Genomic DNA, 27,789 nt, shown 5'->3' with positions numbered 1-27,789 from the left:
ATATTTCTGCAGCTGACGTATATCAATCAATAAGCTTAACCAATCAGGGGGACTGAAGTAGCTGCAGTTGAAAGTTAAGAGATTTGATGCTTCTCTTCAGTTTGGAAGAGCACCCCACAGCTTATTCCGGCATCCATTGGAAACAGCAGTTAATGACCCATCCCATATGACAGGGGTATAAGCCTTTTGTTTCCATGGCACATGCCATGTGATTGGGGCTAGGCTATAAAGATTTCTTACCAGCATGCCTTTGTGTCACACCTTTACTACATGTGGCAAAGCTACATGATCAGGTGTGTCTGATGATGGACCCCCACTCCATAGAATCGGAAATAATGCAACAGGTTTGCTTAGGTTTGAAGAGCAGTCTGAATGCAACTGATCACATGAGTGTATAGTCTGTCTACAGAACAGGATGCAGAGAATATTCTTAAAGAATGTGATGAGGTGTTTAACTGACCTGAATGAATTGTGAATAAAACACATCACATTGATATAGATCCCAACGTGCTGCCAAAAATACCTGCATCATATATAACCCCAATAGCACAGAGAAATAAAGTAAAAGCTGAATATGACAGGATGGTAAGTTTCAGTGTTCTTGAGAGAATACAGATACTGAGTTGGTTAACATTATGGCCACATATAATAATACCAAACAAGTTAAGCATTTGTATAGATCCAAAAGATTTGAATAAGGCTACCAAAGACATGCCAAGACAGCGTTGCGGGCATCATGTCTAGCCTTCAAAATGCAAGAGTGTTTTCAAATTTGGATGCAAGCCAAGGATTTTGGCAAGTCCAGCCTGCTAAAGTGCAACTCTACCCTTTCAGCTCCCTTTTGTGTAGATATAGTATGCACCTATTTATCCAAATTATCTGGGGGACATCCGAAAGTTTCAGATAGCTGGAAACTCAGAAACACAGAAGTGTACTGTAAGTAGCACAGGGCTACATGGGGGACACACTGTGGATTTGACTAACTAGGATTTTTGGATAAAGGGAATTCAGAGAACTGGAATTATACTGTATATGTATGAATAATGTCTCTTTTTGATTGCCTAGGTACTTAAAATGTACCACAGCATTGAGACTTAGATCCTTTTAGGATTTGGATGGAAGTAGTTGTTGATTTAGGGTGACAATGATCAACTCTACAAGGGATGACAGCATAAAATTCTGCAGTTTAGATTCATTGATTATAAGGCCAGAAGGAACCGCTATGATCATCTAGGCTGACCTCCTGTGTGACATAGTAAAACTTCAGCACATTAATTTGTTTGAACTAGAGAATACCCTTTAAAGCAGAAAACAACCACAAAAATCCTCAAGCTTCCAATCAAAGTAGATGTCTTATCTTTGCCAAAGTATAGAACTTTTAATCAAATTAGGAAAAAATGCCAGATCAAGCTGAGCAAAATTAATTATAGAGGACAAGTTCTCAGTGACAAATGAGAAGGAAAGGTGGAGACAACTGGGTAAGGACCCCCCAAAAGAAGTAGGACTTACAGAGATTCATAGGAATGTCAACATAGCTAAGTAAAGTAGCACCTAAGTAGCAGAAAATGATCATGACAATGCAAAAGTGCATTTGAAAATGTGAAATACAGAGCTGAGAAAGAGCTTTGTCCAGCAGCACAGCTTTCAGGAGCTCCTGTAAGTACTAAAAGCAAGGAGCAGCAGCAATAGGAGTTTGAAATAAATGTGACTTAAGTAATACTCATTTCTGTAAGAACATTTGACAAATGAGAAACACAAAATGACCCCAATTTACAAAAGCTTGAGAGGGTAATTCTAGATGGATAGCCAATGGGAAAAGCCCAGACACTTCCAAGCATAAACTTTTATAGGGACTATCGAGGTGAAATTACTGCATATGGAGAGAGGCTGTATAAAGAACATTGATTCATAATGCCACACAGCAGGAGGCCAGAAATGCTAAACAGAACCCACTATGCCTATCTGGCTTTTGAGAAGTATAACCACAGAGCTTGAGATGCCATATTCTAGCCAGGCATGCATGTTACTATGGAAGATAAGGCAGATAAGTGTAAAATCTGGAACAAGTACAGGAAACAGAATGTATACGAAATGTTGTTTTTCTTGAACTGGAGCTGTTATACAGCACATCCAATAGCAATGTCATAATCCTTAAAGTCAATGACAAAGTCTTCTCCTTTACTTCATTGGGAGAAGAATTCATTTGACTGAGGAATGGGTGAAGATCTGAACTGGATTTTACTTTCTCTGAACTGGTCTCGCCATCTATGAGACAATCAATTAGGATTGTTTGCAAATGGATATGTTGACCAGGGGGGAAAGAAGAATCAATTGTAATTTGAAAGTAAGTTGTTGAACACCCTGAATTACAAGACTTTGCATTGCTGGGACTTGCTTTAAAAGAATAGGTCAGCTTGTGCCTACTAAGCAAAGTCCTTTGTGGGAGACTGTGTAGAGTCACCCTGTGCCAGCAGAAGCAACATATGGCATTGGGCTTCTTTGAGAGACAAAGCCTCCTGAAAACTGGGGAAGTGTAGCCATTGCCCTCCTCTTTAGAGGAGGTGAGCAGCATCTACTCTATTGATTGAGTGGCCAGCATTGCTTATTGGCGCAGAGCAGGGGGCAGGACCGTGGGCTCACCTTCTATTTCTTCCCATCTTCTTGGGTTGGCACAGACATGTCAAATCTCACTCACTGGGTGTGAGACTCACTCATTAGCTTGCTGTCTCACCCACACACACATTCCTAGGCTTATCTCACTCATTTTGAGTAAATATATACAGGTGTAAATTATTTTTACTCAGGCACTGAAAGAGACCTCAGGAAGAGGGCTTACAGCTTGGAGAGTGGCTTTCCAAATTTGTGTACTGTGGTAACCATGGAGACAACAGGCCCATGTTCTATACATGTGCAAAAGAAGAAAGGAGGCTATGTGGGGGGAGAAGGTGTGTGTGTGTGTGTGTGTGTGTGTGTGTGTGTGTGTGTGTGTGTGTGTGTGTGTGTGTGTGTGTGTGTGTGTGAATACTTGATGTTCAAAAAAATATGAGTTCACCCAAAAACTGAGCAGGACTTGATCGAAAGTTTTCAGGTTCTGCAAAATACAGTTCAAAATTTAAATCACACTGGACAAATTCATGTCCTCAGGGTTCTCCAATCATCCAGGTTTTTGTTCCAACCAGCAAATAATTATTTTTTATTACAATCCAATGGTTTGCATTGCATATAGAATTCTCATGAGCCTTAGACTTCAATATGAATTAGGACATTTAAGTGTTTCATATGCAATATTAAGCAGTGTACATTTTTAAACAAATGATTAAGTGCTGGTTGGATTAAAAACCTGGACTATTGGATGTCGCCAAGGACCAAAGATGAGAGTCCCTTTTTTAAGCAATGACCTACCACACCACTCTTTGGCCTTGAATCTCACTTTTTGGGGTTGTAAATCTGACTCTTAAGGACAGCTAAACCCTGCTATCTCAGTTGTCATGTCCCTTTGGAAAGCATCGGGACTGTGATTGTGAGTGGCCCCTGCATGGGGGGCAAAAAGAGAGAACGTTTCTCATACCCTTGTGGCTCATGTCTATGTTTTCTTTCTCAAAATGAAGTCTTAAACAGCTTTACTACTCATGGTATGCAATCCATATTTTTTGTGCAATATTGGTCAGAAACAATGATTTATTTATTTCATTTCCTGGAAAATAGCCTAGAGTGATTCTCTCTCTCTCTCTCTCTCTCTCTCTCTCTTTCTCTCTCTCTCTCTCTCTATATATCTTATATATAAAGATTCATTTTTAGCTACTTATTCTTTTATACTTATGAGAAAAAAAGGAGCTAGATCTCTTTTATCCAACTAGCAGTAAATTGAGTGTAATAACATCATTGTAAAATGATGTGCTTTTATAAAGTCCTGAATATGGTGCATCTTTTGTGTTTTGTTTCTTATTGTTTGCTCTACACAAAAGGATAATTCATTAGGCCAATTCTCCAAATAATCTCAAAGTGACATGAATTCCTCTGCAGAGTGAATGTCTGTAGTAAGTAATCCATGGAAAACAGACAGGCGTCTCTTGTCATTTTGGAGCTTTAATCCACTGCCCGGAGCATGAAAATGCTCAGGATAACAAGTGTGGGAATGACCAAAATCAACATTATTTTTTGGATTTTATTTTCTTTACAATGCCGCTGATCAGTAGAATTGCTGAATCTGGCAGATACAATGCCCTTGGATTAAGGAATTAAACTCAGGAGGAAGAAGAATTTGTTAAAGAGGGATGGAAAAAAAACTTTTTTTCCCTTTGGCAAATGTTAAGCAATGAAACCAGTGTTGACAGAATGTTTAGGTCTAGTTTACAACAGTATTAAGCCCTCCCCCCCACCCCTTTTTTAAAAAGTGTTTAAGTTTTTAATTAGAATAAAAACCATCTGCAGCTTTTCAAATATATACTTCTGTTTGAAGCTCAGAATAGAGTAAACCTTATATCCTAAAGAGTGAATTTGTACCTGCATGTAGGTGTAGAAAACTGATGTTGTATTCTATTGGGGCCAGATTATGATGCTTTTACATTGACTTTACTGACACTATTTATATGATTAGTTATTCACCAATCTGAGTAAGAGAGTCATAATTTGACCCTTAGCTTCTACTGTCGTAAAATATCTGTCAATCTTTTCATTCTGGAAAAGTTTAAAACAAAATAGATGGAAATACTAAACTGCTTGGACAACATGCTTGTTTTAGTAAAGGTTGACTTCCTATGCTTACTTGAATGTTTGACGATTCTGCATGGCTGGAAGACTCTGGTAATCCTTCAAGCACTGAAGAAGGAGAATGTGTGTGTGTGGGGGGGGGCAGGTTTATGTTTGTATTTAAAGTTTTCCTTAACACTTAGCAGACATTGGGGTCTTCCTGCAGTCTTCCTTCACCCATTATGATAAGAGGGAAAAAAACCAACTTCATTAATGAGTTTCACCCAATTATTAAAAAAAACCAACCAAACAAAAAAAACACATAAAATAATACCAGAGTGTCCAAGCAATTGGAAGGTTGTGGACATCTTAAATTTATAAGAATCCTTTGGAGAATCCCCCAGTATAATTTACAAGCCCCGCTGGACCTATACATGTCTTGAACTGACTGTTGAAGTGAGCTTTACTAGGAATTTCTTTTGCTGGATTGGGGTGGGGGGGAGGGTAAAGGAACTTTTCCTAACAAGGCTTTAAAAGCTTCAGTGGTAAAGTTATGTTGATGGAAGTCTCCCTTACTTGTTCACTGAGAGCAAGTCATACAGGATTACACTATGGGCAGGAGATGTTATTTATGTGGGTGGCACTATTCAGGGTTTATTTTTTGCAGGGGGTGTTTTTTTATTCAAAATGGTAAAATCAAATCAAATCAAATCCCCCAACTGGCTATAAAATCGCTCGTGCCTTTGGAGGTGAATTTATAGCTCCGTGCCTTTCACGAGCTTGGTGGAGGTTTCTCTTCCCTCCTCTAATCTCTGCCTAGATGTTTTTTGCATGTGTTGTGTGACAGCAGGGGAAGGGGAGTGGGTTGTGCTTTTCTCTTCTCCCATTGTCAGCTAGTGTAAGAGCGTGTTGGGAAAAACCTGTCTGCGGGATCCTGTGTCATCTCCCGCTACATGTGCACAGGAAAAGTCAGTGCTGCTCGCTGTGCCTCTCTGTTTCCCTTTCATTCAGTTGCTTGCACTGAAGCAGGGAGCAGGATTAGCTCGTGGCACTGGCTATCAGAGGAGCGTAGATAAAAGGCACAGCTCCTTAAGCGCCACTGCTGCAGCCCTTGTTATTTCCCCCCCCCCCCTTCCCCACAACAGTTGTGCCTCATTATCCACTGTCTGGCTCAATTTTTGTGCCCGTGTATTGGAAGGGGCTTGAAGTTTTCACTGCTTCACCGACTGTGGCAGAAGAACGAGAGATGTTCTATAGCATGGCCATGAGGTCTTGATTGTTCTGCGTTTATGAATGAAACTGACCTCAATCACCTGTTACCTCCAGTTTCTAGATTGGTTGAAGTTCTGCGGCTGTACCCTACAGGACCGAGGGCACCGAGACTCCAATATACAAGGACCCTACAGTATCGTCTGCAGCATGAGCTGGCTGAATAGGATTGCATTGCTTTTCTTGGGAGTATTACTAGCAGAAAGAGTGAACTGCCAGCATGTGAAGAATAACGTGCCAAGACTCAAATTATCCTATAAAGGTAAGTCTGTTGTTGTCTTTTATTTCCTCTCTCTCTTTTCCTAGGATCTGTTCCTATTTTTCCTGCTTTTCCTTATAACTAAAAAAATGGAGATTTGTGTTATAGAAAATATTTTCAAACACTTAAAAACCCATCTTATGTTCAATACTACTCAGTTTAAATGCAGACAAAGAAGAGTTAGTTACATTTGCAGACAAAGATTCTAGAATATGCTGATTTTTGTAAGAACATTATATTATTTCATAGGACTTTACTCTTTAAAAATGATTAGACATATTTGACCACCCAATTAATCTTTGTGCTGCTCTGGGCATGTTGTACAGCTACAACAGAGTATTTATCTAGTTCAAACACGATGGAATAGAGGGAGATTTATGTTGGGTTTTTTTATGCATGAAGTGGTTAAATCTCAGTCATGAATATTCAGTTTGTACAGATCTGACAATCAGATGCCTCACATAAGCAGTAGATGGTGGGTTTGCCAAGAAAGTATAAACTGAAAGGAACAGATCAGCTCCAGAAAAAGGAATAATGTACTAGAATATTGTATGTGGATCTTCAATGCAATGCAATTTTTTTTCTTAAATGAAATTGTATCATATGTACTTTGAGTATATTTCAGTAATCCTTAGAGAGAATGTGTTATTTAGGGAAGATAACCATGATATTACACTTACCTTTGGAAATTGGCATAGCATTAGACACAATGCATTGTCAGTAATTAACTTTAGTAAAATTATTGCTATTATTAAAAGTCAGGACTCTGAAGAACCAGGCATACCCTCTCCCTTATCAATGCAGGACATTTCATTAAAGATTCTATATATGTACATTGTAGAGAGAAAAAATAAAAAGCTGGACAGTATACAAATGGGATAGAAAATTAAACTGTAAGAGCTAGGTATTATTATTACTAAAAGAGGTTTCCACCCCTAAAAGTTGACTTCTTATAATCCCAGATGATTTATGGCGGGGAGATGGGGGAAAGTAGCTTGAGTTCAAAATGTGTGTGTGTGTGTGTGTGTGTGTGTGTGTGTGTGTGTGTGGTGGAGGGGAGAAATGTACCATTTCTACAATGCAAAAAAGTGAACGTGTGTTTCTGGTCATAGATGTCAATCTCTGTCTGCTGTATAGTCTATATATCTCATGCCAGGAGAAGTATGTTCTCTACTTTTTGCATAACAGGCAGAATCTGTCTTTCTGGTGGCACAAGTGTAAAGAAAGAAACACCTCAGTGATTCCAGGCAGTCGTCATTTTCACACTTTAAATCAGAACATTAAACACCTATAAAACTTGGATGTGTTTTGACTTCATTGTGAAATAAATGAATGTGCATATTTTAAAAAGAACGTGCGTGTGTGTAAGCACCACTTTATATATGAAAAGGACGCTACATGGTTCTCAAAATGTGTCACTTTGTGAGAAAAATATTTTATATTTAATAAATACAAATTGGTTATTTTAAATAATTTAATCTGAGAGACAACCTGATGCATGTGCCATGTTATAAAACTCTTTAAATACCACTTTCACTGTTTGTGATCTAACTTCCAAACTTTAATGAGCCTACTGTAAAACTCAATTAAATTATTATATAGAAGTTTAACTTCAAGTGTTGCTTAAAAGTGAACCATTAAAGTGTTTAATGGCTAATTAATAATTGTTTGCTATTTTTCACCCCATTAAAGTTTATTGAGGGCTCAATTCTGCCACTCATACTAATGCTGAATCTTCTCATTGAAATCAGTGGGACTAGCTGCGTAATAAAGTGATACTTTGGTTTGAGGAAGGGTGGCAGAATCTGGCCCATAGTTTGTATACATTGATACCATATCCAAACATATAACCAGCTTTGCAACACTTGATTATTCTGCTGGCTGGCTGTTTTTAACTTCTGCTTCTGTTGGGAACAAGAATCTAATTCTCACAGTTTTTTATTTAATAAACACCAGCTTCTAGGGCAAAGTTTTTCACAATAGTAACTCAGGAAACTGATAGACTCCTTGGTGCTGTTTGTGTAATTGACTGAACAAGCAGTAAAAATGAAATGACCGCAAGACAATGAGTACTCTAGCTCCAATCCTGGAAAACACTTAAGGGCCTGCTTAATTTTAAGCATGTGCGAAATAAGAGCTCTATCCTGCAAGGTGCTGAGCACATTAGGCCAGTCTACCAAAACACTTACGCATGTGCTTAACTTTAAACCTTTGGGTAGTCCTACTGACTGCCTGGGTCAACTAACATGCTTACAGTTGAACACATGCTTAAGAGTTCTGCTGGAGCGAGGCCAAAGTGTTCAGCATGTTGCAGGATGGACTCATACGTTTCTAGTTATTATAAAATAGAGAAAAGTAAGACTTATCAGCTGGTGTTTTTCAGATGGCTAATTATCCTTCTGATAAAATGCCGTGTGGATAAATAGGCGCAGTGCTTTGTGAGTATGCTGCTTTAAGAGCTGTGCCTAGTGAAAATATAGTTTGTGGGCAATGAAAGAATATATTACATATCAATGTGGATCTCATGTGAAGATACCATAGGCCATTTTCTTACCAGTGGGACTAATGGGTATTAAAACTACTAGCAATTAGGAAAAATAACACCCCACTCCTCCAATTACCTAGCAGTTCTATTTCTGCATAGAGAGCCTGGCAGTTTAATAAAATAAACTGTGAAATGAATGAGAACATGCAGGGTAAAAAAGAATGTGTCAAACAATTTTTCTTCTGTTGTTTTACTCACAGTCATTGTGTTTTTGTTTTTGAATGTACACTTGATTTTTGCCTAAGCAAATGCCTTGTAGCCAGTTGTCATTGTTTTGTTTCTAAAGAACAATAGGGATTTATTTTAGCTTCTTGTTTTTTTCTGACTAATTAGATGTCAAACATAGTTAAAACATGCAGGCATTTGGCTTTAAAATTTCCAAAGTGATTCATGAAGGGTTAAATCCCTGCCAACCTTAATTTCCTATGGTCACTTGTTTTCAAAGGTCCACTATTAGCTCTGTCATTTCTCAGGTTGCCAGATAGACATTTCAGTGAACTCCCATTCTTACTTTCTTTTGACTTCCCGTCGCTCAGTCTCACAGATTAGAAGTATCATATCGAGCACATTTTGTGTAGGGCAAGGGAGGGAGTCCATGTAATAAATATATTATAAATTGGGCCACCTTTCTGGAAGAGGGACCAAAAAGATGCTTTCAGGTTCATTGCAGAAGTGACATGTTAGAAAAATGGGGTCTCTTGGCTTTGTAGCAGTCAGATTTGGGCAGCTCACCAGGGAAAGCAAATATGGGGCGAACAGAGATGACATCCTGTCCTTATTGAAGTCAATACTCGCAAAACTCACACTGACTTCAGGAGAAGTCAGGATTTCATCCCATAAATCTCAAACACAAACATTTCGCGTAGGTCCATGAATGGAAAGAGATCTGGCCCAGACAATATTTCTTTCCGATTCTTTTCATTGACTTCTGTGGGCTTTGGATCATGTCCTAAATATGGGGAAAAAATTAGCTTAAAACTATTGCAGGTTAATCTGATCCCCACCACCTCCACCTCCTTTTTGTAGCTATTTAAGGCTGCATCTGGTGAAATAACAAAAATAAATTTAATTTCCAAGATGCAAAGAAAGCCTTTAATAAAACAACTGTTAAACAGTGAGGAAATAACATGTTCTTAAAGTTTCTTTTTATCCCAATGACTTGTGTTTCAATGAACAGTGTAATGAGCTCTACTATGTTATTAGGTTGTAGGTTCTGTTCAGAAAGCATCTATTATATAGAGAGTTCTCTGTGTGATGGTGATCAAGTTGTGAGTGCAAAGTTTAAAACAATAAATATAGTCTTAGCTCCACATGGATTTTTCCTTTCTTTCCTTCCCTTTTTTTCCATCTGCTCCATCTCTCTCTTTTTCTTTTATGCAGTGAACCAACAGCATAAACAAATGCTAGATCTAGCTACAAGAAGTTTTGTTTTTGTTATTACTAAAAAGAATTCTCATTAAAATACCTTTTCATAAATCTCTCCCCAAGGCAACTCTGATTTTTGTCATGAGTAAATCTTATGAACTCAAAGTTTCTCATATCCATCTGTCTCATCCCATTTGTTTATTGAAAATTTCTAAATCCTCTTAGTATGTTTGGTAAAAGTACATATGTGGTTCTTTTTTTTTTATTGTTGCTCAATTGGATGCACGTTACTTAAGAATAAGTAACTGGACGAAGATTGCATGTAGATTCAGTTGTACTACTCCCTGGTTTGCATTCAAGCCATAGTAAGAATAGATATTTTGCCTAAAATTGGAATGAAAATAAGAGCTGCCCCCAGACTCTGTGTATGATCAACCTACAAATGTGCCAGAATTTCATTCACTCTCTTATAGACAAGTAGCACTGAACTATCTGGGTACATGTGAGTCTACGTATGATATTTAATTGGTAAGGTAGTTTATCAACTTGTCCTACTTGCACTTGATAACTTGCAGGTGTTTTTTTTCTCCCTAATTCTATAGCCAGCCACATAATACCAATACAAAACAAAACAAAAAATCAGAGAGCATTTTAGTAAGAGCATTAATAATGTACAGGGCCTGATTGGAGACATGTCTCTCCTCACTTAATATCACAGTTTGTCTCAAAACTCAAGATACCTGTTTATAGGGTCTTATAATTAAATTACATTATGCATACATCGTCCTCTCTGGAAACCTCTCTTTTCAGTCTCATTGTGAAGAAGATAAGGGAACTGAGAACTTGGAAAGAGGAGCAGGGAGGTAGGAAAAACAAGTGTTTATGGACATAAGCAAGGACTTGTAAGATTCTCCAGCCCCCGTTCTCAGTAGATTGCAAAAAGATCTACAGTTCAGGCTCCTGTTATGTCAAGATCCATTTGTCACAGGAGTTGGGAGTACAGGACTTAGATGCAGCCACAAGATTTTCAGGCAGCCTTGGTCCTGATCCTGGAGTATGTTAGTGTAGCTTAGATGCTGATCTCACTAACATTAGCTGACTGTGCTCCCCAAGAAGGCCAGATACCAGATAAGAATGGTCAGAACAGAACAGAGGCCCACTGTGACACAGCCTTTCTGCCCCCAGCGTACCCCCTACACTGGAGAGAGGGGAAGTTGGTGTAGAGACTAGTTAAAGTGCTTTACATCAGCTGAGATCTTGCCTGTGTAGGGGAATTCTCAACTGGCCATTTAGCACAAAAGATTCAAAGTGACCAGAACAAGGAGGAAGAGAAGCCGGCCCTACATTTTTATTTTATCTTCCCAATTTTCCCATTAAATGCTAGTAAAGAAAGTGTGGTTTCTGAATTACAAAACTCTCCCTTTCTTAGAGGGCTGACTATTTCCATGTAACTCGGCCTGCTATACAGTTTCTTGTTCATAAAAGGTGCTGGGTTGATAGTAATGGAAACTGTGCTCTTCTCTTTGTCTATGGCGCAGCTTGCCCTTGCTGCTTGTTGCATCATATTTAAAGCCCTGATCCAGCAAAGAATTGAATCAGATCAATGGTCCCATTGAACTCAGTGGGACTACTCACATCATGATTAAAATCTAGCATGCGTTTCAGTGCTTTGCTGGATTGGGTCTGAGATGCATCTCTGAGTGCTTGGGACACGTTTAGGTACATGTTGGTACCACAACACCTGACCAAAAAAAAGTTTAAAATAGGGAAATCAGCATGTACAGGGTTATTCCAGTGTTCATGGTCTACTAACACCTATCCATTATTACACATGTATAGTACATGAATACATGGAATTATATCAGAGAGGAAATCACTAAATGATTCCTATTTTTGACTTTCCTAAAAGAAGATGTGTTTTTCAGGTTTCATTTAATATATTGCCATATTCTGTTCCCTTCACTTCTGGTTTTGGTTTGACTACATCCTTAAATTGATCACTGATGATTCAACATGCAACATCTTCTGCAGTTGGTGTTAGAGAGTCTTCTTTCTATTTGTCTTTTCTGGGCTGCAGGCTCACCCTTTATTGCTCTCATGTTCATGCCTGACAAATTGTAATGGAAGCAATAATCATGTAAAGATGCGCCAATGATTTGAATAGCTCCCATATCAGCCAGAGTCTGACTTGACCTCAATTCAATTTGAAGCAAAATAAGATCTCTACCTGAGGCGGTGCCTGAGTGAGGGAGATGAAAACAAATCCCTGTAAGTGATGTCAAGGACTGTGACATTCTACTTCCAAGTTTCAAAGTTTAAAAAAGGGTAAAATCATTCTCAGGTTCCCACATGCTTATTTTTAAACTAGTGGACAGTGGCAGCTCTAGGTCAAAATTGTAGATGAGGCTCTGTAATTTGCCTTAGTATGCTTATTAATTAAGGTCACTTGTGGATGTTCCCTTCAGTGCTCTGCTGTGGGTGGTGGGCTATTCAGCGAATTCCTTCTACTGTAGCATTAAAGCCCCTTCTGGAATGTGCACATGTACACTGTGCAGTCACAGGGGCCTGCCCTATGCAGCCTTCATGTGGGCTAGCTCATCTCGTCCGGTAACAGCTGTGAATGGTGAGCATAACTCTGGTGATGGTAAATTCACTTTTATTTTCCTAATTTTTTTGAGTAGTGCAGAACCCCATTGCCCCCAGTGAAAGAGCCAGAGGGGAGCTCGCCTCCGCTGTTGAGGACACAAACATTTTTAAAAGTGCTGTAGGCTCCCTCACCACTCAAAAGTGCTCCCTGTTACAGCTCTCTCTGTCTCTCTCTCTCTCATAAACATTACTGTACTTTGACTCTCAACTAGGCGAACCTCATGGAGCTGGAGTTGGGCTTGGATTCGTTATAGTAATGCCTCTCGATAGCACTCGCAAGTTTAGTCATCTTCTTCTTCTTCTTGTGATCCTTATTATTTATTATTATTACTTTATAGTACAGTAGCACTCAGGATGAGCTAGGCGCTGCCCAGATGAAGATAGAGGAGAGTGTATCTCAATCCTTGTCATGAAGAGTTACGACCCAGTGGACCTTTGTTCACGTGCTTTCAGTTTTAATGGCCTATGAGGTTTCTGTTTTCACTGAGTCGCCTCTGACAAGTGTTGCCTTAACTTATAACATCAGTCTTCTGAATACATAATGTAACTTTTGGCACAGTTGTTACCATCTACTATGCAAGTTTGGCACACACAAGGCACTGGCATTTTTACCTCCCAAAGTATGACATGCGTCTTAGGAAGACAGTACCATTACATACTTTTCATGTACTTCCATAGGAGCAGATTCGGATCTCAGTTATGCTCATCTAAGGCCCCAATTTGGGAACGCATCCCTATTCATGGAAGCACTGAAGTACATGGTTAAGTTCCACTGATTAAAGTTAAGTTTGTGATTAAATGCTTTTCTGAATCTCAAGTAACTCTTCTGAAGTCAACTGAGTTCGTCTGGATTTACACTGCAGTTACTGAAATCAGAATTTGGCCCAGAAAAGTAAATATACAGTACCATTAAGTTTAGCATTTTCTTAAAGACTTTGCTCCAGTTCACCTCTCCTGTATCTACCTTCATCGCATAAGCAAGTTCTTCCAAACCCAATTACACCCACTGGTGGTGACTGGCTGCGGCTGCAGAGCCTTTCTTAATAGGCTTTAAATAGGCTGATTCTAAATCAGGTCTGTTACCCTGTGTGAGTTACCTCAGTCTTCTCATTCAAATGGCATATGCATGACCCAGTTTCATATAATATGGCTTGCACATAAGTATGCATATGCATCTGTGCAAATCTAAGGAGATATGCAGATCCTGGACCTGATTCTCCTCTCAATTATATTGGTATAGTTGCATTGACTTTACTGGAGTCACTCCAAATTTACACTGGTGGAACAAGAGCAGAATTAGACCCTGATTTCAGCTTAATTTTGAATATTCCAAATGATAAAATTTTGAGTGATCCTTTTTCCACCCTGACATTTACATATTTTCTGTGAGCTAAAAATCACCTGCAGCGGTCTCTGAAATGTGTGGGCACCATTCTGCTATGCATCATCCCTGTTTTTCATCCCTTGGTGTTTGATAGCCAAATACTAAACAGTCAAAAGTGTTTGCCATTCCTCTAATGCTTCAGAATTGTTTGGCATTTGTTGGGCTGCTTGCTTATCTCTCCAGCTGAATGTTATAGGAACTGTATAACCAAGCAGTCAAATAACGTTCCCTTCCTTTATAAATATTTTTGTGCAAACTTGGATCTTGCAGAGAACAGTCTGAGGAATGGTGCAGTTCTTTGCTTTGTATCTACCATGCAAGCACAAGAAAAAGAAAGTCCTCTTTCCCTATTTTCTAATGAAGTAAAGACCGTATTGGCTCCTATGTGCCATCCTAGCTTGTATGGAAGCTTCTGCATGATGTGGGAAAAGGATTCCAATAACTTGGTGAGGATCATTTAGCTACCAAGGGGAAGGGTTCACAGCCCCGGGGAGACTGAAAGCAGGTGCAGCCTGCAAACATTTCAAATCCAGAACAGTCTTGGGGAAAGCAGAGTACAACCTCACTGCTGTAGTGCTTTACTGTAGACACTTCCTAAAGTGATGGAAGGGATCTTTCCACTACTGTAGTAAATCCACCCCCTCAAGAGGCGGTAGTTAGGTCAACAGAGGAATTCTTCTATTGACCTAACAGTATCTATAACCAGGACTTCGAGAGAACGGATGAGCCGTGGTCTTATCTTCCAAGCTGCCTTCTTTTGACCTCTCTTGTTCCCCTCAGCTTGAGGAGGTGAAAAAGGAGCACCAGGACCATTGTTCTGAAGAGTCTCCATGGCAAAAACATATATTAAATGAACTCCTGAACTACCTGCAAAAATGTTGTTTTTTCTCCCAGAAAAGTGAATTCCAGAGTTTCTGTTCTTCCAAGAAATGCCAGAGTCTATCTGCCAAGAGTCTACGTGCATCAAGAGAGAAATGTAGGAAGGGAGCATGATGTGATTTTAAAGAGCTACTGTCCACACTGGCTGAGATATCCTAATCATCAGCAGGATATTGTTTCCAACATTATAGCTACGCAGCTTGTGCCAGTACAGATCCAACTGTCAATATTGCTATTATAGCATCTATCCTGGGGTCTTTGTATTCTGGTCATAACAGTGGACTCCTAGCTGAAATTTGGCATACAGGATTTGCTCTCTGGAGAAAAGAAAAAGAGAAAAATCTTTTTGGTCTTTTTTAAAAGCGTCTCTTTTAGAAAGTACATTATGAAGCTAAAATATAAGTGTATTAGATATTTAAAACATTTTCCTTACCTGCAGCTTAGATCATTACAACTAAAAATCCTTCTCTGCTATTGACTCACTGTGTGGTCTTCTAGCTTCTTTGATCCCCACTACAGTAGCATCTCCCAGTCTTTAACGTTTTGTCCTCACAACACCCCTGTGTGTAAGGGAAGTGATATTATCCCCACTTTACAGATTGGAAACTGAGGCATGGGGAAACTAAGTGACATGCTCCAAGTCCCACATTTAGTCTGTGTTAAAACAGGGATGAGAACACCCATCTCTAGTATCCCCAGCTAGCACCCTAACTACTGGACCATATTTTTTCTTTTGGCTTTGGGCCTCAGTTTCATCATCTGTAAAGTGGTGCTAAATAATGTTGTGAGATGTTGGTTAGAGCCAAAGTCTTGCCACACTTACTCACATTGAATAGTATCTTATTCTCAGATTTGCAAATTCAAATTTCAGCAAGGAGTCATTTTTTATGCTCATCATACAAAGAGCTGAAAAAAGGTGCTTATTGTAAAAGTATTGGTAGTTGTGTACTGAGATGGCACAACTTATGTTGCTATAATACTGGAAATATCTCACTGATCATTTGGATATTTCAGCTAATCCAGACAGGAACTCTCTAACCTTTTTCATATACTCTTGTACATTTTGCTCTCAACATATGCAGTAAATGTTCGGAGTGGCGGGAACTGTGCCCTGAGTGAGTGTTTATTATTGGTATTATTGTATTTGATGACTATTAAAGTTACACAAGTATTTACAGGATTAGGGCCTTGGTTTGTTCATGTTTAAAACTAATGGCAAGGAATAGCTAACAAGATAAAGTCAGGAGTGGGATTCTGCAGGTCTCTTGTTTTCATACACTTTCCTTCTAGACTAAGTAAAGAAGCACGTGTTTCTTAAACTGGAGATTGCCTTGATCGTTCAAAATATAAGTTCCAGTTCACATCTTCCACATGCCTTCAATGCAGCCATATGACATTTCATGAATTAACCCAGGAAATGACTTACATTTGCTTTTATACTTACTTCCTGTCCCCTCATGTGATATAAGGGCTGTTCTGAATATCATTTTGTTCCATAATGATATATCAACTTTAATGACAGACTGACAAAGAAACACTGAATCAGCACAATAATTAACACAGATATTGCTGTATTTAAAAAAAAATCTCTTGCTCTGAACTAAAACTAACAAGATGTCACTGAGGTCTCCTTTTAGCCTCTGTGAGTCACTTATTAGCTGGTTTCTATGCAGAGTATGCAAGCATCAGATGATCACAGCTAGTAAACAGAATGACAAATCAGTTGAAACAGACATGAAGGGTTCAACCCTACTTCCACTGAAATCACTGGGATTTTTGCATTTTGCTTCAAATGTAGCAGTGTTGATCCTCATAAGTGTTTATTTGTTTTTTTGTTTCTTGGGATCTGATTCTCCTCTCAGTTATCCTAGCACAAATCAGGAGCAACTCCATTAAAGTCAATAGAACTATGTAGGAGTAACACTGGTATAACTTGGAGTGAAATCAGAGACTTGCTATTTTAAATTTTTATTGGATAGAAGGTACCGGAAGCAAGATTGAGCAACACAGGTTTTATTTCAGAGTGGTAGCCGTATTAGTCTGTATCAGCAAAAACAAGGAGGAGTCCTTGTGGCACCTTAGAGAATAACAAATGTATTTGGGCATAAGCTTTCATGGGCTACAACCCACTTCATCAGATGCATGGAGTGAAAAATACAGTAAGCAATATATATATTACAGCACATGAAAAGATGGGAATTGCCTTACCAAGTGAGGGGTCAGTGCTAACGAGGCCAATTCAATTAAGGTGGAAGTGGCCTATTCTCAACAGTTGACAAGAAGGGGTGAATATTAACAGAGGGATGTTATCTGATCATGTTGTCACGTTATCATGCATCTGATGAAGTAGGTTATAGCCCACAAAAGCTTATGCCCAAATACATGTTAGTCTCTAAGGCGTCACAAGGACCCCTCATTGTTTTTGCAGGTTTTATTTGTTAAGAATGATTCCCTAGCCAAGACTTGCCACAGAAGGCCTTTAAAAGGAAATTTCTGAGAGCTGAAATTCTTTTTAAAATGTTTTCTATCGGCATGAAAAAATATGACAAAAGCTGAATTTTATTTTACTGTACATTCACCCTCAGTACTATGCACACAAAGTATTTTACCTTATACCAGACATATGGAAGTGATCAGTGTATGTAAATTACAAGAGAAGAACATGAGGTATAGTTAGGAAATGTGCACTTGTTTCTGGTTATAAGACTTTGAAACCACACCAAAAGAGAAAAAAAAAAGAGAGAGAGACTTTACATTTTGAGGCACCTTTTCTTTCAAAATAATGAATGGAGAATGGTTAAAACAGCAATGATTAAAAAATAACTCAGCATGAAAGCACAATATGGTACTGAATTTAGCCATTCAATTAGCTCTTTTGGACACTGGAATCTAGAGAGAAGGACCAGATTGTGAACTCTTTCCACAGAATGGAGAACTGGAGTAATCTCAGTTTTTCTTCATTGGGACTACTCATGTGAGTAACTGCTCACTAATGCAAGTAAGGGATTTCAGTCTAGCACAAAATAATTTGTATTTTCATTGAATCTGATCTTGCATCCACTGTGCTCTTACACATTTCCATTCTGAAAATCGCACTAATATTCAGGATTGTAATAAGGTTCTGATACAATGCCCATTGATGTCAATGGGAGCAGCCGTATTTCTGGTTATCTGGGCATTAGCACATTTTTTTATTCTGAGAGGGATTGTCCAAGGCAACTGGGTTTATCCTCCTACAAGCTGCAAAAGCTCAACCTTGCATGTGAACAGCAATCAGAAGTAGAAGGATAGATCTGCCCTTATCTTCAACCAGCTTCTGCTATGAATTGCTGCATTCCAAACCATTTTGGAAATTAGCACCTGAACATATGAACTCAGAGGTATTGAAACTTTCATACCTTTAACAGCTCTGCACATCTATGTATTTATAGCTATATATATCTCCTACGATAATGACCACTTGCAATCAGCAAGCCTTATAATGCAGTGTCAGAGCTTCTCTGTCACTTTAAACTCACCCCTTTATGGAAAGAGGTGAGAACTACGCCGTGTTTTAAATATTTCCAAAACTAAGTAAAGACAAAAACAAATCCACAGAAGTATCAAGGCTAGATCCTAAACTTGTGTAGATTTGTGTAGCTCCATTGGAGTTACACCAGTAGAACATCTGACACTCCATGTATAACAGTTGAACAAGTGCACCTTGGGAGGGGATGTACATAGTGGGCCAAATATTGTGATGCTGATTTACCTAGATGCTGAGAAATCTAGTCCATTATATACTCAGATTAATCATCACACTAATACCCCGTACATCCACATTTTCCTTTGTTGCATATTAGCAATTCTTTTGGCTTTATGTAGTGTAAAGATTCTCTGGTTTAAAAGTTATTCAATCCTTCAAATAAAGTACTTCTAAAAAAAGCAGAGGTAAACATCTACAGTAGATAAGCAAAGAACAGAGAATATAAGAAAAATCTGAATAGGCTTTGAGCCAGCTAGTTTTGTACATGTTTTACAGTACTACTCTATTGCTTAGATTTGGAACTGGTTGGCATATATATATAGAGAGAGAGAGAGAGAGAGAGAGAGAGAGAGAGAGAGAGAGAGAGAGAGAGAGAGATTTACCAAGTCATTCAAGGCTGAAGCGGCTCCAAAAAACTGATTATTTAGGCATCAAACCTAGAGAATGTTTCCAATGCAAAGTTCACTTATAGGGGTGATATGAGTTACGTACCTACCCCATAATCATGGGATAACATGGTATCACTGCTGGAGTTTACCATGTAATAATAATTTTCACTGGTGTTAGTCTGTAGTTTCCATCTATTTCTTCAGAATACCATGATGTATTTCATGCAAGCTTCATAATTCAGTAAATAGCTTATGTCACTTCAATAATCATTTACAGAACTCATTTTCCTTCTCAGAAAAGCTTCTGTGTGCTAATTTGATTTGGTTAAATTATTCCGAAAAGGACTCACTGAGACAAAGTTAAATGTAATTTCATTCAAAGGCTATGGGATTTGCTCACTTGGGTTAATATTCTTGTAATGAAATGTGATTTTGTCTTGATATTTATGAGGAGTTTTCAAAAAAAAAATTGGCTTGATCCTGCAAATTCATCCTCATGTGAGTAGTTCCATTGATTTCACTGTCAATGGAATTACAGGCACGATTAAGCCAATATTCTCATGAGTAAGTGTTTGCATGAAATGGCCTTTTTGTAAAATTGTGTTTGATGTGATTATAAATACCATTGTTCTAAATAAAAAAATAGAAAGCTGGCACTCAGAAAATATTTTCCCTTTTTAAGTAATGATCCAACAAAGCCAAGCCATTCATAGAACTGCATCTGAAATTGTTCAGTTTTGTTCAGAATAGGGTAAAAGCCTAGGCAAAATTGTGGAGTTTTACCTCATCCCCAAATTGAAATCACATTGAACATCTTGCAGGAATAGTCTGTCTTGATCTTGGCTACATCCTGATTTCAGTATGGTTGGAAATACCACAACAGTAATGGGAAAGAAACACATTGACTGCAGTGGGTGCTGGTTGAGCCCCTGGCCAGGAACTATGGCAGTGCAAACAATTAATCAGGTATTTTTGAATGTGAAAATAGGTCTGGATTGAGTTTTTGAGTGAAGGTTTAAGACAGTTCTTATTTTATTCAATCTTTTTCATTCCATCCCTTGTTAACAGGTTAACTAATAGGTCTATGCTTTAAAAGTTCTGTTTAAATTTATATCTGTTTTTGTGTAACACTGACTAGACCCTGGGCCCAATTCACAGATCTAGAATCTGTGGAGTTACACCAGGAATGAATTAGGCCTAATGTGTATTCCATGGTACAGACAAACAGAGATGTATTCTTTCAATACTGTAATAGTGGGATAGAGTTTCCATAATGCAATTATTCTGTTTCAATAACCATTCTCTTAACTATCAAAATAGAACAACGTGCTATGGAAACTTTTCTCCACTGTTGCAGCGTTAGTTACCAAAGTTAGGGCTCCAGGCAGCACTATTTACTTTCTTTGACTGAAAGTTGTTAGTGCCAGTTCCTCAGATGAGCTCATCAGAGAGCAGCTCAGGAACTCGCTCCACAGCAGGAGCCCTCCAGAGTTGGCTTCCTGGAGACTCCAAAGAGTTGCTAAAACTAGAAAGCAAGCAGGCGAGCAAGGAAATTCCTCTTTCTTTTCAAATATCACCTTGACAAAATGGGACAGCGAGCACAGGGCCATGTGCTCATTCACTCCAGGCATCTTGTCAATAGTTCCTCAGTGCTCTATGCAAAACAGCAAGAGAAATCTCATATTGCAGCCCTTCAAATGGGTAGCCACTTGTGGAGACATATCTATTATCTGAAAATTTATTGTGTCCTATTTCACATGTGAATAAAATGCAGCAAATTTCTCATGCAATATAGGATGGACAGGCAATAAAAGATTTCACATTTTATGACAGGTATACATCCAAAGAAGGAAACAAAAGGAATGTTTTTTATTAAGCTTTGGAGTAGAAACCATTTGTGGCATAAACCCCAATAGAAAACACATTTGTACCACCTCTGATGTCTCATGCAGTTTGGATGCTAATTTTTTCACTTGGCTGTTTCCCTGCCCTAAGAGTCCGTAGCTGTTCAACTGATTTGTGCTGTTACTTAAATAGTTATAGGAATCTGACAGCAAACCACAGAGTAACTCTCTAATAGATATCTCACGCCAGGACTAGGACGTGTTGCAAGGGATGCATCCCAAGCCCAGTGTGGTGCCAGAGAAGGGTGAGTTTTTGTGTTTAAAGGGCAAAACTGTGTTCTGTGTGTGGTGCATGTGCACATAAAAATTGCTCTCAGATTCTGCTGTTAGTGCACTAAGCATCCACATATGTCAGGAACCCCAATTTCTATACCAAGGTCTATTATCCCTGCCCTCATGGCAGCTAGGGGACATATAAAAATACCAGAAAGCTGCCTAAAATGACTGCATGGGACCAATCAGTGCTGAGCTAGACAGGTCCAGTGTGCAAAATGGGGGACAGAGAACTGCACTTGCTCTGTGGGAGCAATATGTAGTTACTTAGGATGGGAAGGGGCAAGACCATGTAAATTAACCCTCCACAACTCTTAAGCCAGCCTCCATAAATTGTAAGTTTGCTTCTGCAGGGCACCTATATAACTGCTCTTGAGACTGGCCTTTCCCCCTTCAAGATCAGTTTGGTCTCTACCACTGTCCAGGCGGTGCCTCAGCTCTGCAGCATTCTTTGCACCCTGGATGCTCCAGGCCCAAGGATTCTCCATAGGCCAGGCATGCAAATACCTACATACAGTATGTGCACACACACAATTATTTGCAGCACCACATTGCACTCAAACTCATGTGTTCTTGACCACCAGAGTCTATAAAATGCTTTAGTTTAGTTACTTCTCAGTACACACAACTAATTCCCACTCTAATTAATGAACGCCAGTGCATTTGTTAGCCTCAGTGGGTAGATATTTGCATGGCATAGCAGATGTTTGTGGCATGATAATCCTGCATCCCTAAATCTGTATATAGGGACAGGGGGTCCACTCTGTCCTTTACACTTGCACTAAGAGACAAATAATTATTTCATATGCCAGAATGCATTTTCAAAGGTTAATGGGACTTATGCATGCACAATCAGAAGGGAATAATGGCCTGAGTTCAGTGACAACTGAAGGTGTTCAGTGTGATGGGTTCCCCCCGGGGTGCCACTTGGAACTGGGCACTCTGACCCACCAGCCTGGGCTCCCTTTCACACTCTGCTTCTGTGACAAGCTGCAGGTGCGCTCCCCGTTTTACACTTCCACCAGCATACACACAGGTAGGGACACACCCAGCTGCAGTTACATGCAGGCTCTCTGGCCAGCCACTGCATGTGAACCAACAATAGAGAGGCTACAGCCAAAATAACCCCCAGCTTTCCAGCCTGGGACCTCAGAGCTGTACCATCCTGCCCTGGTCCAAACCACAACCAGCATGAATTTATTATCCAGTTCGCCTCCCCCTCAATGTGGAGAGGAATATGCAACAACCCCACTGAGCTAAGATTCCCACACACTTCACTCCAAACTCACTGGTTCAGATAAAGCAAAAACAAGTTTATTAACTACAAAAGATAGATTTAAAGTGATTATAAGTGATAGCAAACAGATCAAAGCAGATTACCTAGTAAATAGACAAAAACGCAATCTAAGCTTGACATACTAAAAAGTCAGGATTTGAATTAACAGTCTCTCACCCTGATGGATGATACAAGCAGGCTGCAGATTCTTAAGGCACAAGCTACACTTGCTTTGCAGCTTGGAATCCCCAGGTCTTTCACACACAGGCTAGAAATCCCTTTAGCCTGGGTCCAGCACTTCCCCCAGTTCAGTCTTTGTTCCTTAGGTGTTTCCAGGAGTCTTCTTGTGTGGGGAGTGAAGAACAACCAATGATGTCACTCACTGCCTTATATAGCTTTAGCATATGGTGGGAATCCTTTGTTTTGGTTTCCAGACCAGTTTGTGGAAAAATACTGACATCCCAAGATGGAGTCCAGAATCATGTGGCCTGATCACATGTCTTTGTAGAGCCATAGCAGCCATTACTTACAGGCTGTCTGGAGTGTTCTCAGGAAGGTTCACCAGGTGGGGGATAAGCTTCTCCAAAGGCTTATTGTTTTCCCTGATGGCTCATTACCCTGAATAGGCCCTTCCCAACCGGCTGTCTAGACTGAAAGCATCTTGTCTAGTGGGCGTTACCCAGGTGTAACTACATTTGAAGTACAGCTACATAGTCAGTATTTATAAAGTGTATATATATAATATAAAAAAGATACATGCATACGAATAGGATAATCATATTCAGCAAATCATAACTTTTCCAATGACACCTCACATGACTTATCTTGTACAAAATGCATCATAATTATTCCACAATCATATAATAATATTACTATGATGAATATGAGATACAGTGTCATATTCAGAACCTCTGAAAATCAGGCCACCGGCCTCTGATTTCTATGCTAATTATAGATCAGGGGCACAAAGAGTCTCCAAGGCTAGTATCACTGTTAACACTATGCCATGATCTGACCCTTCCGCATTGGTCTGCAGAGTTGGCCGTGTAGGGAAGAAAGTGCATTCTGCACCCTTTTTAAAGGTGCAACAGTGTCTCCACTCCCCCAGAGCACACTTTGCTCCCTGACTTCAAAACTCTCATTCTGCCCATTCCTTATGCAAAGGACTAAGGGGCTGGGTTAATCTCCATGCACTTTCTCCTTCCCAACCATACCTGTGCAGAGCCAGGCAAACCCTGGTCCATGAGGAACAAGATGACCAGAAACAAAAAGTGTTTTCAGAAATCTCCCGTTTTCAAACTAAAAATTAAGTGAATGTTATTACTCATAACAAAGTATTGTAGCCCTGACCTTATATTTATTGGCGTAGATGCAAACTCTGGGTGATTACTGTATACAAATCTACCATCTGTAACTCAGTACAGAAAATGGGGACTGCATGGCTGAAGTGACCGGCAATAGTAAATAGAGCCTTTCACCATTAGGTCAAATGGAGGTCCGGGTCTGTAGTGACTGAAAGCCACCATCGTCCAAAAATTGTTCTGTGGCCAATGTGAAAATGAGCTTCCTGCCCAGTTCACTTTATTAAATTCACCACCACAACAGTCACTAACTGGCACTGTGGGATGAAAGTGGCATGGCCACTGAACTACTCTCTCACATGTCGGTCAGGGTTGTACCACACTGGAGTAGAGTTGAACTTGCCATAACTGCTGCTATCCATGCTACATGGGTCATGTTGATAAAGGACTTGTCATCCAGGCTGACATTCTGATACCCTAGGGCCGGTTGGGAATTTTCCATAGAAATGATTTTTCAGCAGAAAAGTAGTTTCCAATAAATTGAAATTTTCCATGGGTTGAACCCAAACGGACACATTTCGATTTATTGAACAAATAAAAATTTTCAGTTTCAGCTACTTTGACATCAAATGGCATGTGCCTAAGGTGCCACCATGACTGATGGGAGATGTAGCTTGGGCACTTCATGCTCCCATTCTCTCTTATTGGCCAGGCTCCTTGGCTGTAGTACATCTCCCATAAGGCAATTTCCTCTCACTGAGCCACATGCTTTGTCATGAGAGGCGCAGTGCAGCATGAAAGATGTAGTCTGGACAAGGATCGTGGCCCACATGGAAGAATAAAGGCATGAGGTAGCTGAACTACAACTCCCATGAGGCACCAGAGCACCTTAGTCAGATGCAGTTTAATGTTAAACTGATTGGAAATGTTTTTACATTTCTGAATTGAATTTTTTTGGAACTTTTCATTCTGTGAAAACAGTTTCTTATTTTGACTTTTCACCCTCATTTCATCCTCACAGTTCAGAAGTTCCAATTTTCACTCAGTTCTATCTCTTTCTACTCTGAAGCTATGCCTCAGAAGGCATGATGGTTTATGAAGCTCCCACTGGGGTTGTTCATCTCCAAACCACCTTGTAACACAGGGCTACACCTTAGTATATATGCCCAAATGTAGTCCTGAATGTGTAGTGTAACAAAGGCAGAATTAAAAATTGATGTCAGATTCTGTAGCAGAAAATTCAGTAAATTATTTAAAGAAATACTGTTAGTAAATTTAGTCATAGTTCATATTTTATAGAAGTATCATTTAAATGAGGCCTTCATGATTCCATTTGTCAGCTTCTCCCCCCCCCCCCCCCCAGATAGAATCTAGGGATGAGTGAATACTTTAGATAAAATAAGGCCCCACTTAAACTTTGATTTCTCCTCTAGTTTTACAACCAAACCTTGGAGACACTGAAAGATTAAAATATATGAGGTTTGGTTTATTTTGGTTTTTTTTGTAATTTTTTTTTATTTTCACACAAATTTACAATCTCAAGCAGACTGCTCCTATGGTTAAGGTACTGGATTGAGGTTTAGGAGATCTTGGTTAAATTCTAGGCTCTTGTGACTTTCTGTGTGATTTCAGGTAATCTCTCTGTGATTAGGGATAATAATACTTGGTTTCTCTCATACTTTTTTGGCCTTGTCTGTGTATGTTTTTTGGGGCATGGACTCTTATTATGTGTATGTACAGCATCTAACACAATGAGGTATTGACCTCAGTTGGGCAACTAAGCACTCCCGTAATATAAATTATATATATTAATAATACCAGATTTAATTTGGGCCCAAACACCATGAAAAAAAAAACAAAAAAACCCCAAAACTATTCTTGCTATATTTCCATTGAGACAAGAATTATAAACTATAAAAAAAAATTGTGAGCATTTCAGTTGGGATAAAGCCCCAGCCTAATTTTGCAAACTCAAGTGGACGCTGGATGTTATATAGGATTCTATGTACAGAGACTGCTACCAGTTTTGCTGGTTCTATTTAATAAAGTCAATGTGAAAAGGACACCGTTCCTCATTATCATATATTACTCTGCAGCAATAGTGGTATCATTTCTATTATGTTTTATCCTGAAACTCTTTGTCTGTAGACATGTTTTACATTCCCTCTTTTTTGTAATATATGAATTCAGGTGTGTTTAGCAGTGTCAATAGACTGGAACACGGCAGATTACCAAGGGGACTTCAAGATGTCATAAAAGAAGAATGACTGTTTTCCAAAACAAGCTGTGTAATCCTCTAGATTCTGGCATACCTGACTATGATGAGTGTTACCAGGCATGGAAAACATTTCTGAAAAGTTAATCCCATGCTGTGTATAAGTGTTAGAGAAAAGGTATCCACTTGTTCCAAGGGGGTTAACCTTTTTCAGGAGTTAAATCTGGCACAAAGGTCCATATACAAAAGGTTTCCTTTATTTTCCCTAAAGACTACAAAAAGAGAATTTCTCCTTCACTTGAATTGCTCTTTCCTTGATTTAAGTATTCATTTCCATTGTTGCTTTATTCAAATGCAGCATAGTTCATAATATTAAGTGACAAGCTATGTGTTATTTTGAAATAACACACATTATGGTTCACTTCATGTCTTAGGAGACCCAAGCAATGGGTTATTTCACGTGGACAAATGCTCAGAAGTGTTTGCCCTTATGGATAAAATATAATATATGTAACTATTTTCAACTGTGCTTAGAACAACAAAACCTGGATGTGGACCTTGCTGTAGTCATTCTAACCTTTGTCACCTCCATATTGGATTACTGTTCTGCACTCTGATCCAAAGTCTACGGAAAGCCACCCATTGACTTCAGTGGGTTTTGGATTATTCTCATAACAGGTGATGCCTGCGGAATCTGATGTCCTGTTTGCTACTGCACTTGTTCCCTACTAGCTTCTGGGTTATTCAAGTCATTGGTAATGATCTAGAATAAGCTCATCCAAGTCCCATTTAATTCAATGAGAGTCTTTCCGTTGACTTCAATGGATTTTGAATCAGGACATCAATCACTATATGACTTTGGGTATAACTAACTTAGGGACCAATTCTCTACCCAAGCTCAGCCACAACAACTGAGGTCAAATGGGGTAATGAAGCTAAGTGTCACAATATTTTTTTGTCTGGGACTGTCAGAACCTTTCCAATGGAAGGTCATTCGGTCTGGAATTTGCTATTCCCAATGGGTTGTCAGAGCTCAAGTCTTTTGAGTTGTAGGGGAAGATTCAAGGCCCAACTTTTGCACAGGTGTTTTCCAGATAAGATGTATTTTAATTTAATTGTTGAGTTTGTGCATTCTTTTCTGAATTGCGTGATTTAAATGTATAAGGCTGTTGAGAATAAGGACCAATAGTATAAAAATAACAAAGTACAGATTGCTGCACAAGTTATTTACGCTTTTGCACAGACTTTTTTTTAATGTTGGGCTAACTTCTCTATATGGTGCTAAGGGTGTCCAAAGGACAGGTGACACTCTGGGCCAAATTCTCATTGGTGCAAATGGGCACAGAAGCTGTACCCATTTAATGCAGCAGTGAATTTGGTTGTATATGCATGAGAGCTCGCAATTTGCTTGTGCTGCAAAATTCAGGGAAAAGACTGATAACATCTTCAGCACAACCCTTCCAGTTCCAGCTGAATTTTACCTCCTACATAACACTTCCAATATAGAAAGTATTTCAAGGGAAAAATCTCACATGGATTAATGTATTTATTGGTTGTCAAGGTAATATTTTGGAGTTCTCTCCAGCAGAAAGATAATATCACAAACAGAAGCAGGTTATTATGCAAAGGTAACTCACAGACTTCAGGGCA

The 27,789-nt window shown here is 39.1% G+C and overlaps 1 protein-coding gene across 1 annotated transcript in view; it reads left to right on the top strand.

Moving 5' to 3' along the window:
* SEMA3A (semaphorin 3A) overlaps window positions 1–27,789 on the top strand; it is a 423,962-nt gene that overhangs the window by 216,424 nt on the left and 179,749 nt on the right. Inside the window, exon 2 of the mRNA XM_065423447.1 lies at window positions 6,016–6,220. Within this exon, the coding sequence (XP_065279519.1) occupies window positions 6,016–6,220 (205 nt within the window). The remainder of the gene's footprint in view (window positions 1–6,015; window positions 6,221–27,789) is intronic.

The sequence above is a fragment of the Emys orbicularis genome, chromosome 1, assembly GCF_028017835.1.
Source record: "Emys orbicularis isolate rEmyOrb1 chromosome 1, rEmyOrb1.hap1, whole genome shotgun sequence".
Classification (NCBI taxonomy): Eukaryota; Metazoa; Chordata; order Testudines; family Emydidae; genus Emys; species Emys orbicularis.
This window is presented reverse-complemented; position numbering and strand designations above follow the sequence as displayed.